The sequence below is a fragment of the Bos taurus genome, chromosome 5 (genome assembly GCF_002263795.3).
Source record: "Bos taurus isolate L1 Dominette 01449 registration number 42190680 breed Hereford chromosome 5, ARS-UCD2.0, whole genome shotgun sequence".
Classification (NCBI taxonomy): Eukaryota; Metazoa; Chordata; class Mammalia; order Artiodactyla; family Bovidae; genus Bos; species Bos taurus.
In genome coordinates this window covers 82,135,447-82,150,288 of record NC_037332.1, presented here as the reverse complement: position 1 = coordinate 82,150,288, position 14,842 = coordinate 82,135,447, and the positions used below count along the sequence as shown (strand labels likewise).

Below are 14,842 nucleotides of genomic sequence, written 5' to 3'. Positions count from 1 at the left end.
AATAAATTTCTTAAGAATTCCCAGGACTTGGTAACCAATTTGATTTAAATGCCAAAGGGGAGAAGGGAATGAAAAGAAAATGACAGAGAGGTTAGACTGGAGTAACAGGGAGAAAGTTACCTGGTATTAATGAAATATGAAATAAGACAATGTAAAAGAAGACTCTCAGGAAAATTGGGTGGATTTGTTAAGTCCCAGGTACTCTTGGCACATCAAATTGGGAATATCCACTGACATTCAGATACTGAAGCAGGGGAGAGAGATTATTAGGCTCAGAGATTCTGATACCAGTTGCTTTGTTCATGAAATGAGCAAAGTCATCATTTCATGCTGAGCATAGAGTGAGTGAATCTGTCAAAAGATCCTGCAGAAGGAACCCAGGAGAGAATCTTGGAGTGAAAGAGGAAGAGAAAACAGCGCTACAGCAAGGAAACTTTCAGATGACACATCTAGGAGCGTGTCGTGTCAGGAAGCTAAAGGAGATGATGGCTTTGTAGGAAGTAGTCAACAGTACCAAGTGCTGCAGTAATTTCGAGAATGATTTCATTATGCATTCAAATCAGTTAAGGAAAGAGTATGGTAATGTTATTTTACCTTTGATCTCAAAGAATATGTAATTCCCATGTTAATAAACTTGATACACAACAAAGTAGATGGTAGAGTAGGATGTAGATTTGTGTTCCATTTTTAATATTTGCAGGGAGCTCTTTCTAAGTCACTGGTTTATAGATCAACAGAAGAAGAATTCTTAACAGTTGCTTAAACCGAGGAGGTTAACATCTAGGCGTGTTCATCCCATATTTTAAAATTCATCAAGCGTGTATTCTGTTCTTGGAATAGCTGAAACGGAGAAGGAGACACCGGAGCACCTAGATCTGGCTGGTGTATCTTCTCGGCCGAAAAATTCACAGGGAAGTAGTCCCTTCCAGATGTCTCCACCATCTCCAGATTCCAAAAAGAAATCCCGGGGTATTATGAGACTCTTTGGAAAGTAAGTAACAGAGCTTTGTCCTATATGTGGCTCAAATGTAGGGATGATTGGGAAACTGGCTAAAAATGGTTATAGGGCTTTTGTGATCCTTTTACAGAGGGAAGGTTGTGACTTGGGATTCATTAACTCATTGAGTCTCAATGTTTAAATCCAAATGTCTTTTCTAACCATATATACATAAGCATCAGTTTAAAATGTTCAAATTAAAGTCAAAGGTGTCTTCAGGTCTAATGTGCTATGTCTTCTTTACAGACTTAGGAGAAGTCAGTCCACTACATTCAACCCAGATGACATGTCTGAGTCTGAATTCAAAAGAGGAGGGACAAGGGCAACTGCGGGGCCCCGATTGGGTTGGTCTCGTGATTTGGGACAGTCTAACAGGTAGGAGCAGCCACATGAATGGACATTTGCATCACCTCCCAAGCCTCAAGGTCTTGTGAGCATCTGCAGTGTTGTTATTGACCCTGGGTTAGACAGCTGAATCCATTGCTTACTGCTGCACCTTTGGAAGCCTCTGTCATCTTTAGAGCAGTGCCGTTTGGCTATGGTTAATGAGGAACTATACAGAAGGTGAGGGCTCTGTGAGCTAGGCGAGTAACCTGAGCTGAAATGTCAGCAACATCTGTACTAGAATGGCTCTTGGATTTAAATTTTACATAAAAAATAATTATAGGAACTCTAAATCGTAGCTCTGGAAAGATGGGAAAGTGTAGTGGTTAAGAATAGCATCTACAGACTTGTGGTTGCCAAGGGGAAGAGGGGATGGGGGAGGGACGGAGTGGAAGTTTAGGATTAGCGGATGCAAACTATTATATATATGATAAACAACAAGGTCCTACAGTATAGCACAGGGAACCATATTCGAAAGCCTATAATAAACTGTAATGGAAATTAATATGAAAAAGAATATATATATATATTTTTATATCTGAATTACTTCACACCAGAAACTAACACAGCATTGTAACTCAACTATAATTAAGGGGGGAGGGGGAGAGAATAGGTTCTAGAGATAGAGTGCTTGGACCTGATTTCTGACTTCACCACTTCTTGTAAGCTGAGTGACCTTAACCAATTACTTTCATGCTCTCTGCCCCTGTTTCCCATAGTATGAATTAGTACTTACCCCAAAAAGATGATTGTGATGATTGAATGAGTTAATATGCTTTAAGTATCTGGCAAAAAAATAACTGTTAAGTATACATTAACAGGGCTTCCCTGGTAACTTAGTCAGTAAAGAATCTGCCTGCAGCACAGGAGACATGGGTTTGATCCCTGGGTCAGGAAGATCCCGTGGAGAAGGAAATGACAACCCACTCCAATATTCTTACCTGGGGAATTCCATGGATAGAGGAGCCTGGCGGGCTACGGTCCGTGGGGTTGCAAGAGTCAGGAACGACTTAGCAACTAAACCACCAAACGTTAACAGTTAATAGATTCTGTGAAAGCACTTAAAAGACATACATTCTATCAGAATTCAGTTCATCAGGACTGTGTAATGTTTTATCTGTTAAGACTCTAAGAACTTTTCCTACACCTTTATCCCAGTTTAGGGCTGGTTTGGAACTGCTCCACATTCTTGCTAAACATCAAAGGGTGTGGTTGGCAAACATATAGCAAAAGTCATGATACTAAATCTTTAAAAAGAGAATAGACTTAAAACCTTTCACACATGGTCCCTCCCACCCAGGCAGAACAGTGGGCACCGGTTTCATCAAGGAGGAGACTCTTTGGCCTTCTTCAAACACGGAGCAGTCTCGTTTGCCATATGTTCTCTTGTACACAGTAGAGGAGCTCTTTGTGCTGTTCTAAAAAGAAATTTTCTTGTTCATTGCCCCACTGTTTTTTTCCAAACAAGAATGCTATTTGTAAAAATTGCATAAGAAGCTAATACAATATTGTAAATCAACTAGATTCCAGATTAAAAATTAACTTAAAAATAACAAAAGAAAGCAAACATTTACTTTGATTGCACTATCTCATACTCAGGAATGGCATATTGCCCTCTTCTCATTGAATACCACATGGAGAGAAATTGTAGTTCTAAAGTTAATTCAAGTTAGACTTGAGTTTCCTTCAGTCTGATCTAGTGTTCTCTGAAGACTCAACCTCTAAACAACACTGGTTGATACTAGTATAATACCTTGATCAGTGCGTTTAACTCAGTCTCCTTCCATAGAACATGGTCTTGTTAAATCATGTTGAATCTTTTGTGGCTTTGTTTGACACAAGGGAGCATGCATCTCCCTTATGAGGAAGTATCATTTCCTTCACCAAATACATCCTAAAAATTAGACTTTTCATAATCAGATGGGAATCTCTGTATCTATTAAACATGCAGTTGTTCTGCCCTCATGATAAGTTACAGGATTGACTTTGAACTGTTTTTTCATATAATCGTTCATTTTCCCATAGTGACTTGGATATGCCATTTGCCAAGTGGACCAAGGATCAGGTTTGCAGTTGGCTGGTGGAACAGGGTTTGGGGTCCTACCTGAATTCTGGCAAGCACTGGATTGCATCTGGCCAGACACTTTTGCAGGCTTCTCAACAAGACCTAGAGAAGGTGAATGCCTCTATTTTGTTTATACAATGGAGACAGAAAATGTGAACATAGGCTTGTTTTATTTTCCAGAAAGGGAAGTGAGTAGGGCTAGTAAGTACTCTGCAAAAAGCTTGAGTTCCTGCTTTGTGCTTATTTTATCTCATGGACTTAAAAAGGGAGGACCTGGTCTTAATGATTCCTTTGAGATACTTAAGCCACTGGGCATTTTAATGAAAGAATAATTATAGAGCCATAATCATAAAGTTTCAGTTAATATTCTCAAAACCTTTCTGTGGCTTTATCATTGGTCCGTCTTCTCAATGTAATATGTGCAATTCAATTGTACTTTGCACAAGGGAGAAAAGCCCTACATTTTATGCCTAGTTATTTAACATTTCTTCCCAATTATTTAACATCTGGTGCAAAATAAGAGGGGGCTTCCCAGGTGGCGTTAGTGGTAAAGAACCCGTCTGCTAATGCATGTTAGATATAAGAGATGTGGGTTTGATCCCTGGATTGGGAAGATGCCCTGGAGGAGGGCATGGTAACCCACTCCAGCGTTCTTGCCTGGAGTATCCCCTGGACAGAGGACCCTGGTGGGCAGTAGTCCATAGGATCGCAAAGAGTTGGACACAACCGAAGCGGCTTAGCACACATGCACGAAATGAGAGTAGAATTGGTGTTATGCATCCTACAGTTCCAATCTTGCAAAGGAAGGAGCCTAGTGGGAATATCTAGAATACCGCTAAATCAACTGCAGTGGTCTTGGCTTTCCGGGAGCCTTTTGTTCAGCAACATTTTATAGCCGGGGTTAGTATTCTGATTTAATGTAATTACTGAGTCTTCAATACTAGCTTGATTTTGGAGGTATTGGCATCCTTTGCCAATGGCTGCCATCCTATGTTGACAGAGCTGTAATGCCAGTGTTTCTGTTTACTATTTCAGGAGCTTGGAATCAAGCATTCCCTTCATCGAAAGAAACTCCAACTGGCACTGCAAGCCCTGGGATCTGAAGAAGAAACCAATCATGGAAAGCTGGATTTCAACTGGGTCACTAGTAAGAGGTTTTCAATTCATGGATGAGTGTGTATAAAATTATACACACACCCACACATACACACACATATATAGCTGCTCTTTCTTTTTCATCACAAGAACCGATGTTCTGTGGCTCCTTAATGGAACTCATTTCTATCCATAGGATGGTTGGATGATATTGGCCTCCCCCAGTACAAGACCCAGTTTGATGAAGGACGGGTAGATGGTCGAATGCTTCATTACATGACTGTTGTAAGTGACTCACTCCTAGGGTTTGGGGAGGCTAAAGTTACCTTTCTCTGAAAAACACAGAAATCGAGTAAGCAAAATACAGTGTTTTCACAATGGTTCCACCAGATTTTGAAGGTATTGCTTTAACTTGAGGAGAGGGGCAGGCAGAGTTTTCTAAGTTGATGTTGTGGGATTTGGTGATTGTAATAGGCTTGGGAAATTCTGAAACCCTGACTTAAGCTACATAAAACTTTATATATATTCAACAATGTAGACCTTGATGTGTACACTTCTGAATGGGTGCATTTTATGATATAGAATAACATCTCATAAAAAGATTTAAAACTGAAAGTAGAGTTTTGCAACCCTGGCAGTTTCTAAGTGGTACACTTCTATTAGTAGTGACCACTAGAAAGGCTGCCCTTCGGACAGTACCGTTAGAACTGTCTTTTCCCTTCCTTCCCCTTTTGAGAACTATTTCCTGAAACCCCCTAGCCCTTCTCACTTCAGCCCAGTTCTGCTGGAGTGAAGAGGAGACAGGTAAAGGTCGGGCTTCACTCGGATTCCTTCCTTACTGTTGTAAGGCTATTTCTAGCCTTCTGTCCAATGCATAGAAAAACTTTTCCCCACTTTACAACAGCAGGGAGAGATGGGTTGCAGGAGAACTTGTTCTAGACTTCATGGTACTAGGAGTGTCCTGCCTAAGATACTTTTTTTTAAATGGCTTTTTTGTGGTCTAGGATACGGATCCAACTACCACAAGTATCTTTTTTTTTTTAAGACAGTGGAAACTGTTAAATTAATTTTATTGACTTGGACCTTGCTGTGAAAGCTGTTAAAAATTGCTCTAATTACTTTTGAACAAAATTTTTAAATTAAATATGAAAGTCTTGTAGTATATTTTTCTCTTAATTTGTATAAGAATCATATACCCATATTAACTTTCCTTTATTTTTATATAATAGCTTTATTTTTTAATTGGAATATAATTGCTTTACACTGTTGTACAGTTTCTACTGTATAACACTGTGAATCAGCTGTAAGTATACAGGTATCCCCTCTGTCTTGAACCTCCCTCTCCCACCCGCATCCTACCCCTCTAGGTCATCACAGAGCATTGAGCTGAGCTCCCTGTATTATATAGCAGCTTCCTGCTAGCTTTCTATTTTACACATTGCAGTGTATATATATCAATGATATTCTCTCGATTCAGACAAGTACCTTTTTAAAATAAGTGGAAAGTTTCAAAGAACTGATTTATTTAGGAATTTTTCAATATCAAAGAAAGTTGGGGTCCAGCTCATTTTCTTCTCCATCACTGAAACAGAAGTTTGAACCACGGTGGGTACATCATGTAAGGTACAGGTAAAATAACACCAGCGTGTGGCTTGTTGCACACTTACTTTGTGCCAGGCACTCTGTTAAACTCTTTACTCATAATTAATGCTCAGGTCTCAGCAGTACTCGAGGTAGCACTCTGTTATCCCAGCTTTTAGATGAGGAAACAAAAGAACTGAGAAATCAGGTAACTTAACCATGTTGCCACTGTTAGAAGGTAGTAGAAAGTCAGAGTGCATTTGTGGCTGTTGGCCTGCCTATTTAGGTATGAGGATGTTCATACTGAGAACAGTGTGAATGTGAGCTGTGAGAATTTGCTCACCTGAGAATGTGAGCAAATTCAGACTGAAAATCACAAAAGGCAAACATAATTTTCATGTCTATGAAAGAATAAATTACCTTAGAAGATTTGACCGCAGAAATCCTAAGTCATAAAAAAATCTGTTTGTCTGTATGTCCTGTATTGAATCCTGGATCAGAAAAAGGGACTAGTAGAAAAACCGGAGAAGTCTGAGTAAAGCCTGGGTTTAATTGAATTTCATTATTGTCTGTGTTAATTTCTTAGTTTTGCTGACTATCATGGTTATATAGAGAATGACATATAGAGTTAACATTAGAGCAAGCTGAGCAAAGGGTGTGTGGGACTCTCTACTATCTTTGGCAACTTTTCTGGAAATCTAAAATCACTTAAAAATAAAGGATTTTTAAAAAATCCTCCCCTCAAAAAAGTGTGTTTTGATTTAAAAGAAAGTGGTCCCTACTTTTAAAATCCCTTAAACTAAAATAATGTTTTATTTACATTGTAAACACTATGCATTTTGATTTTTCTCTTCAACCTGACAGACTTCAGTTGGTTGAGAATAGCCCATGTGGAAATGTTTTGAATAGGTGTCTCAATCTTAGATTAAAATATGGTAAATGCCCTTTCTAACTTACCATCAAGCACTGCTTTTAAGAAGTCAGTCTAATAACACTAAGATATAAATCAACTATACTCCAATATAAAATAAAAGTTACATTTGAAAAAAAAGAACTTAATCTAGAAAAAAGCTCAGGAAATTATTTTTGCTTGGATCTAAGCTGTCTTATCATTTTATTTTAAAAATATCTCTGTAATAGGTTATTTTTCCCATATAGGAAATGTGTTCTTGAAGTTATGGTTGCTGGGAGGAAGGATGAGGGGAAGGGACAGTTAGGGAGTTTGGGATGGACATGTACACACTGCTATACTTAAAATGGATAACCAACAAAGACCTACTATAAAGCACATGGAATTCTGCTCAATGTTATGGTGGCTGGGGTAGGAGAGGAGTTCGGGGGAGAATGGATACATGCATATGTATGGCTGAGTCCCTTTGCTGTCCAACTGAAATTATCACAACATTTTAATTGGCTATATCCCAATGCAAAATAAAAGGTTTTCTTAAAAAAAGAAAAGAAATGTGTTTTCTGTAAGGTATGCTAAAGTGGATATTTTCCTTATTTATTTTCTGGGTGTGTTTGGAAGTAGACTGGTACTTACCTTGACACTGCCTCCCCGTATCACCTTCTTGTAAAATACTTTGTTTTGGTGTGTTTGAGAAGTTCCCTATAGCCACAGACTGGTGAAAATTATTCTTAAAGGAATTGCTTGGTGATATATGTTGGTACTTACAATGTCTTCATTCCTCTTCTCTCTCTACCTCTCACCAAAAGCTTTGCATTGATTAAGATAGCTTTTCCCAAACTGTTCATATTTTCTGCTGGATAAGGCACAATAATCTAGAACCATAGATTTCTTGATGCTGGGGGATGGTATAACTGGAACAGTCTTCTGGTTTCCCTCCAAACTGCGATGTGCCTCAGCTCAGAGAACCAGCCCTCAGTCATCAGTGAAGATCACTTGCACTCAGTTATTTGCTTTATCAAATCACGTCAAAGCAGGTCACTTTTCATAGTGGCTTAACTACTGCTTTTCACACTGTGTGTTTCAGAGCTGTTTGGGCCTAACATCTTCCCTCAGTAGAAGAGAGATAAACAGGTAGAAATCAGCTTCAGTTGGAACAATGTGAATTTTGGTTCTCTTCTATTAATATATTGGGGTCCTGGAGAAAATTTTGTTCAGAACAGGAAAAAGGGTTCTGTTACCAAATAAAAACTTTGAAAAACCTGACAGGCCTTTGAGGCCTATTGGAGGGGCCCTTCTCCTTTTACTTGAGTTTTCTGAGATCCTCCTGAGAAGGTGCTCCTGCCATCTCAGTTTTTTGTTTTGTTTTGCAGGATGACTTACTGTCGTTGAAGGTCGTGAGTGTGCTCCACCATCTCAGTATCAAAAGGGCCATCCAGGTCCTAAGGATCAATAACTTTGAGCCAAACTGTCTACGGAGGCGACCCTCTGACGAGGTAGCACCTGAGGCTGAGATTTCCGCAGCCCGTCCTTTCCATGTTTGTGACAGTCTGGGTGGAGAAACCAAGACCTATTTTTTTCTTCTCGGCACCTACATAGAAGGGAAACTGGCTCCCTCAGAGCCTCAAATCCAGCCTCATTTACTTCTTAGGCTTTGTGTTTCTGTATTCCTTCCTTTGGCCTTCTCTGGTGGCTCAGTCAGTAAAGAATCTTCCTGCAGTGCAGGAGACCCAGGTTCAATCCCTGGGTTGGGAAGATCCCCTAGAGGAGGAAATGGCAACCCACTCCAGTATTCTTGCCTGGAGAATTCCATGGACAGAGGGGCCTGGTGGGCTACAGTTCATGGGGTCGCAAAGAGTTGGACACAACTGAGTACACACTCATTCCTTCCTTTCCCCCACGACGGGTCTATCTGTGTAACTGAGCTGTGTTTTAGTTGTACTTCCTCCTTTCTTGGGTACATTTTATATTTCTGCCTCCTTAAGCCACAGAGTTAAGTCTCACTATAAAGACTTCCTTTCCTGGAACACTGCTTTACTAGTATGTAAAAAACTTAAAACTCTTGGACATACATTCATTAAAAGAGAGTTCAAGTTAGCAAACAACCTTTTCACCTTTACGCTAAACTCCTCTCCATGAGGCACATTCTTTACTTTTTACTTTATTAAAATACTGAGTTTATTTCACATTATATTCTTATCTCCCCACCATTTCCATTTGTCTGACCATCAGTACTACCATATCCTATCATAACATGGCATACATACTTAAAACCTGGAGTTGCATCTTTACAAACTAAATTGGCATTATAGATGACACATTGTTGGCAATGGAACCTAGACAACATTTATCAGATACGACAGAGAAAGTTCTCACCCTTATAAAAAGGACAGCTAGATACCAGCTGTTGCAGACATGAAATAAGATGGAAAATTTTAACAAAATGTTTAAACTATGTTCTTAAAGAGACTTCCTCCCCTGAGGCAGGCTCTTTAGAATTGGCAGGCAGGTCTAATATTTGGAACCCCGTAGTCAGTGACTAAAGCTCTGGGTGGTGGTTTGTCCCCATAGAACAGCATCACCCCATCAGAAGTTCAGCAGTGGACCAATCACCGAGTGATGGAGTGGCTGCGCTCCGTGGACCTGGCGGAATATGCCCCCAACCTTAGAGGCAGTGGTGTCCATGGTGGGCTCATGGTAAAACTCTGCTTTCATTTAAAATTGACTCCTTATCATTTTGTTTCCATTAGTCTAATGAGTGGGAGATTATCAGTTGCTTGTCATAATCCTGAAAGTCATCTAACTGAACCTTTCTGTGCCATTTCTAGTGAATCTTTACTTTCAGAGTATTCTTCCCCATATTTTAAAATTAATGTCACCATATAATCTAGATTGAATTTAAACTGATTTCTCTTTTACTGTCTTCACTAATGTTGGATAACATCTGGCCATCGGCTTGCATACAATCATATTTTAAAACCTTGGGAGGGGTTTTAAATACTGCATTGCTGCACCTTAATGTTACCCATTCCGGTGTTCTTGCCTGGAGAATCCCAGGGACGGGGGAGCCTGGTGGGCTGCCGTCTTATGGGGTCGCACAGAGTCGGACACGACTGAAGCGACTTAGCAGCAGCAGCAGCACCTTGATATTGCATAAGGAGTCGATTCCCAAAGGTGCCACTTCAGAGGTAGAAGCCCCAACTTTGTAATGCTTGGGTGTCAGGACCAGCCCTGCTTCTCACTAGCTTAGGCAAAACAAAGAAAAGATACTTAAATTGAAGATCAAAGTCCACAGTTTGTCTGTCCTCACCAGGCTGTCAAGAGAGTCATTGGAGATAAGTAAATGAAAGAGCTTTACCGACTATAAAGCGCGATCCAGGCATGTGTGATCCATGGTGCCTTCAACAATCTTATTTTTTCCTGTAGGTTCTAGAACCTCGTTTTAACGTAGAAACAATGGCTCAGTTACTGAACATCCCACCAAGTAAGACCCTGTTGCGAAGACATCTGGCCACTCACTTCAACCTTCTGATCGGTGCAGAAGCCCAGCACCAGAAGCGGGATGCCATGGAGTTACCAGATTATGTACTTCTAACCGCAACCGCCAAAGTGAAGGTTGGTTCAAGCTCCTACCATTTTATAATTGCCTATAGCAAAGACTCAGTCTTGGCTGTTACCTGGCTATCCCATTTTCATAGGTTTTCTAAGTTTTGTGAATGGGTTGAAGGTAAATGATTCTTTAAGAGTAGTTAGGAAAATGCATTTTTGAAGGCTTCCTTCTGGAGGGATCTTTGCTCAAATCATTTATTAGAGTTAACAGGAGTGAAGAACATGATGTTGGCATCTACCATTGATTTTTTTGCCAATGCGGAAAGTCCATGTCTTGGGCCCAATATTGATTGCCGTTATCCTATGGATAAATCAAGCATAAGAGGAGGATTTTTTTTTTTCTCATAAATAACCAGACTTGCAAGTTAGGAAAGGATACTCAAGCAATGTTTCAAGGTAGACCAGCACAGAGTAGATATCTTCAGATTTACCTGGATTCATGGATCATACCAAGTTTAGATCACTTTTTATTTTTTAAATCACTCTTCTGTGAACTCTTCTAAGTCTGTTATATCAATTAAATTAATGTGAAGATAGGGTTTATCAGTTCCTCCACAAACGTGGCTCCTCCACTAACCCCTTTTAAAAGAAAAGAAAAAAGAAAAAAACACTCCCCCTACCCACTCAATACTTTCTCTTTAGCTCCCTTTCTCCCTTAAAAAAATGTGTCAGATTTGAAACCTCTGAAAGAGTCTGTTGTATATAAATTCTCAACATCAGCATCTCCTTTAAATACAGTCTCAGGTACTATCCAGTGAAAAGATGGATTTTTTTCTTCTCTCAAAGTTTTCTCCCTGAAAATGAGGGCTTCTTTTAGCAGTTACTGGTATGGATAATCATAGCCTCGCTCAAAAAGAATATACAATAATGGCTCTTTCCTGTTTTTGACCTTGCAAAATTGGATTCAGCCCTCATTCAGAAATCTCATTGCATTAAGGTCAGTCACAATTAAGGCTCTTGGCTTTTCACAGTGACTACCCAGCTAGTGATGTGAATAAGGAGAATGAGCTTAATTTTCTGAGATTCATAATGAGGATCATTTATCATATTTGGGTGTTAACCAAATGCCTGAGATGTCTTTGTTTTTCTTATACCCAGTCATCGAATTGCTTTTCTTGGTAGTGTGAATACTTAAATTATATGTGTTTCTGGTCCTTTGTCATGTGAGTTTTATCAAGTCCCTGGTTGTTTTTGTTTGTTTTTCTTTTAAAGCCAAAGAAGCTTACCTTCAGCAATTTTGGGAACCTGAGAAAGAAGAAACAGGAAGATGGGGAGGAATATGTTTGTCCGATGGAGTTGGGACAGGCATCAGGAGGGACATCTAAGAAAGGATTTAAGCCTGGTTTGGATGTACGCCTGTATGATGAGGATGACCTGGACCGATTAGAGCAGGTAAACGTGACACCATAGGCCTGTTTCAAAGTTCTTTCACTGTTTGAAAACTTTGTGTGCTCTCTACTAACTAAAGATGTTTTCTTCAAATACCTAATAATAAAGATAATAGTAAGATAATAACAAGCACTTACAGATTGTTTGCTACATCCCAGGTACTAGCCTAAGCACATTACATGTATTAATATTCAGGGTATCCTAAAACATAGGGAGCATTGTTATTCCCATTTTAGAGATAAGGAAACTGAAGCACAGAATGCTTAAGTAACTTAAGACAGAATTGCTGGTAGAATTGCTGGGATTCCAGCCTGCCAGGCTGGCTTCAAAGTTTGTACTATTTACCTATGTTATGCCTATCTCAGTATTAAGGAAATCTACGTACCAAAACAAGTCAGGAATGGACACATCTTACTCCTTAGCCTTTTCAGTATCAGGTCGTGGAACTGAGTATTGCTTTCAAATGAATATTCTTTGGTGCCATTGTCAACATCAGAGCTTTGGGCTCAATGTGCCAGCAAAGTGTTTTTCTTCTCATTTTTAATGTCCAGTTGCAGTCGTAGGAGGAGATGGCTTCGGAAGTATTCTGTTGCTCCCACCCCATTCCTTGCCACTTGCACTGTTTCTTCTTAGACTTGTGTTCATTTTGCTGCATTTTTCTTGAAATTGTGCAAATGAGTCTGTCATGTCGTGGTGTGTTCATTGCAGATGGAAGACTCAGAAGGGACAGTGAGACAGATAGGTGCATTCTCTGAGGGCATCAACAACCTAACTGTAAGTTGTAAAACGAATTTCAAATATTCTAAAAATAAGCTTGACAGTCACCCCAAAGGGGACTGCCTGTGTAGTGGAGAGCTCAAGGTGCTTGGTGTGTGTGACTCCCACCTCCTTGTCTTCCAGCACATGTTAAAGGAAGATGACATGTTTAAAGATTTTGCTGCCCGTTCCCCCAGTGCCAGCATCACCGATGAAGACTCGAACGTCTGACCATAGCACCTGGATGAGAGCAGGGAGCCCTTCGTCTTTGTTCCACTCTATTCCTCGGACACTCACAGTATCTACAGCAAGCCACAGGCTGTGTGTTGTTTATCGTTCCCGCTTCTCATGTGGAAGTGGAGGTGGAAAGCAGGGATTAGGTGCTAATTCTAAAGTTGCCATGACAATTGAGACACTGGTGAATGAGAGTATAATTGTTTCTCCTCTATTTAATGTAAAAAAAAATCTGTGATATATTATATTTAAAGTGTTGCATTTAATATGAGTATTTTACCATAGTCTTTCCATCCACATTCACAGCATGGAGGATTTGGGAAGCAGTGACCAGTATGTGAATGATTTTTTGTCACGTTGATGTGATAGCACTGCGGCCCTCGAAGCAGGATGTTACATGCTTTTGAAATCAAATTGTGGAATTTCTTAGGCATTCAGTGTGTCCACTATATGCCAGCCACACCTCCACTTGCTTCTTTTTGTCCTATTTTTATATATTTTTCTAAATATATGTATATACTTAGTACATAGAAAATAGAACTTTTATTTTGTAACATAAGGAAGATGGTAAAAAGATCACGTTAAAAAAACACAGTGAGCAAAATTTTTGTATACCAGCTGTTTCTTGAAGAGGTCCAAATGATATTTCTGTCCCCCAAACTGAACTCTAATGATGTTGATCATTCAGACTAAATTAACATATGTGAAATACCCCTTCTTTGATGACACTTCACAAAATTATTGAATAGCTTTTTAAAAATTTCAGCCTTAGTCTTGGATCCTCTTAACTCATAAGGAAGAATCTGAGGGACATTTTAAGTGCTATTAACCTGAGTGTATTCAAGAAACTCCCCCCAAATTTGTAGAAATAATTCCTGAAGAAACCAAAACAAAACCCTTTACAGTATTAAGCTTCTTATCTTCCTCTTTGCTAAACATATCATTGCATCAAAATACTAACAGTCTGCCTAATGTTATTAATTGCACATTTCTCAGACTATTAGCAAATGGATTTTTTTTAAAGCTGATTACTTGTCTGAACATTTTGTCTCAGACTTCAGTAACTCAAAGACTGCAAAATTAGTTTCATAATGGCTATAGTGTGATGATAAAATGCAGTTCATGTTTTTCTGTAGCACAGGGCCCAAATATTCTTTATCAAGAAAATTGAAAGCTGCAATAAAAACTGTTATTGTGTTTATTATTTTCTAGAGGTATCAGAAAAATATCCAATTTTTTGTTCACTACTATCTCATTACTTATGATAGTCAGTGGTGGTAAAGACAGGTTTTCAAAAATTAGCGTAGGGTGGGCAGTTCAATATATGTCTGAAGACTTGCCTAATAAACTATATTTGAATGTCAGTGGCATGACCTTTCAAGTTAGCAAGTTTCCAAGTTTCTTATCAAGGAACCCTGTGATACTAAATTACTATTTATTCATAATTAAAATGACTCAATGCTAATAATATTTTTGGTCCCTATCATGTACTATTTGGTAACTGTATTGGACTCTTTGTGTATTTGTGTTTTATTTTAATGTGAACATATGTCACCATTTGAAAAACCATTTGTTATTCAATCCTGGTTAAAAATACTAGGAGACTGTTACAGATGCCAAATATTCCTTATTCAGGACAGTGTAACATCACTGATGATATGTGATAGGTTAAATTTTTTTGATGATATATATCCTTTTTACAAGATATTTACACTGCTGGTATTACCATATGAAAAGAAATAAAGTCAGTTGATAACTGCCTCATATTTTTATTGTGGGTTACTTGTTTTCCTTTACTGGGAATAACCAAGTCGCCTTTATTTTG

General features: G+C 39.0%; 1 protein-coding gene across 15 annotated transcripts in view; it reads left to right on the top strand.

The window, feature by feature from the left end:
- PPFIBP1 (PPFIA binding protein 1) overlaps positions 1–14,783 on the top strand; it is a 207,300-nt gene extending 192,517 nt beyond the window's left edge. For 12 of the 15 annotated variants that reach the window (NM_001304798.1, XM_024991420.2, XM_010805397.4 and 9 more), the window contains 11 exons: positions 841–991; positions 1,244–1,372; positions 3,407–3,557; positions 4,482–4,593; positions 4,738–4,826; positions 8,403–8,525; positions 9,601–9,726; positions 10,456–10,644; positions 11,851–12,030; positions 12,736–12,801; positions 12,928–14,783. In NM_001304798.1, the coding sequence (NP_001291727.1) occupies positions 841–991; positions 1,244–1,372; positions 3,407–3,557; positions 4,482–4,593; positions 4,738–4,826; positions 8,403–8,525; positions 9,601–9,726; positions 10,456–10,644; positions 11,851–12,030; positions 12,736–12,801; positions 12,928–13,014 (1,403 nt within the window). In that variant the 3' untranslated portion in view covers positions 13,015–14,783. The remainder of the gene's footprint in view (positions 1–840; positions 992–1,243; positions 1,373–3,406; positions 3,558–4,481; positions 4,594–4,737; positions 4,827–8,402; positions 8,526–9,600; positions 9,727–10,455; positions 10,645–11,850; positions 12,031–12,735; positions 12,802–12,927) is intronic. The other 3 variants (XM_024991422.2, XM_024991421.2, XM_015471218.3) reach the window with 1 other exon arrangement.
- Positions 14,784–14,842: the final 59 nt, after the last annotated feature.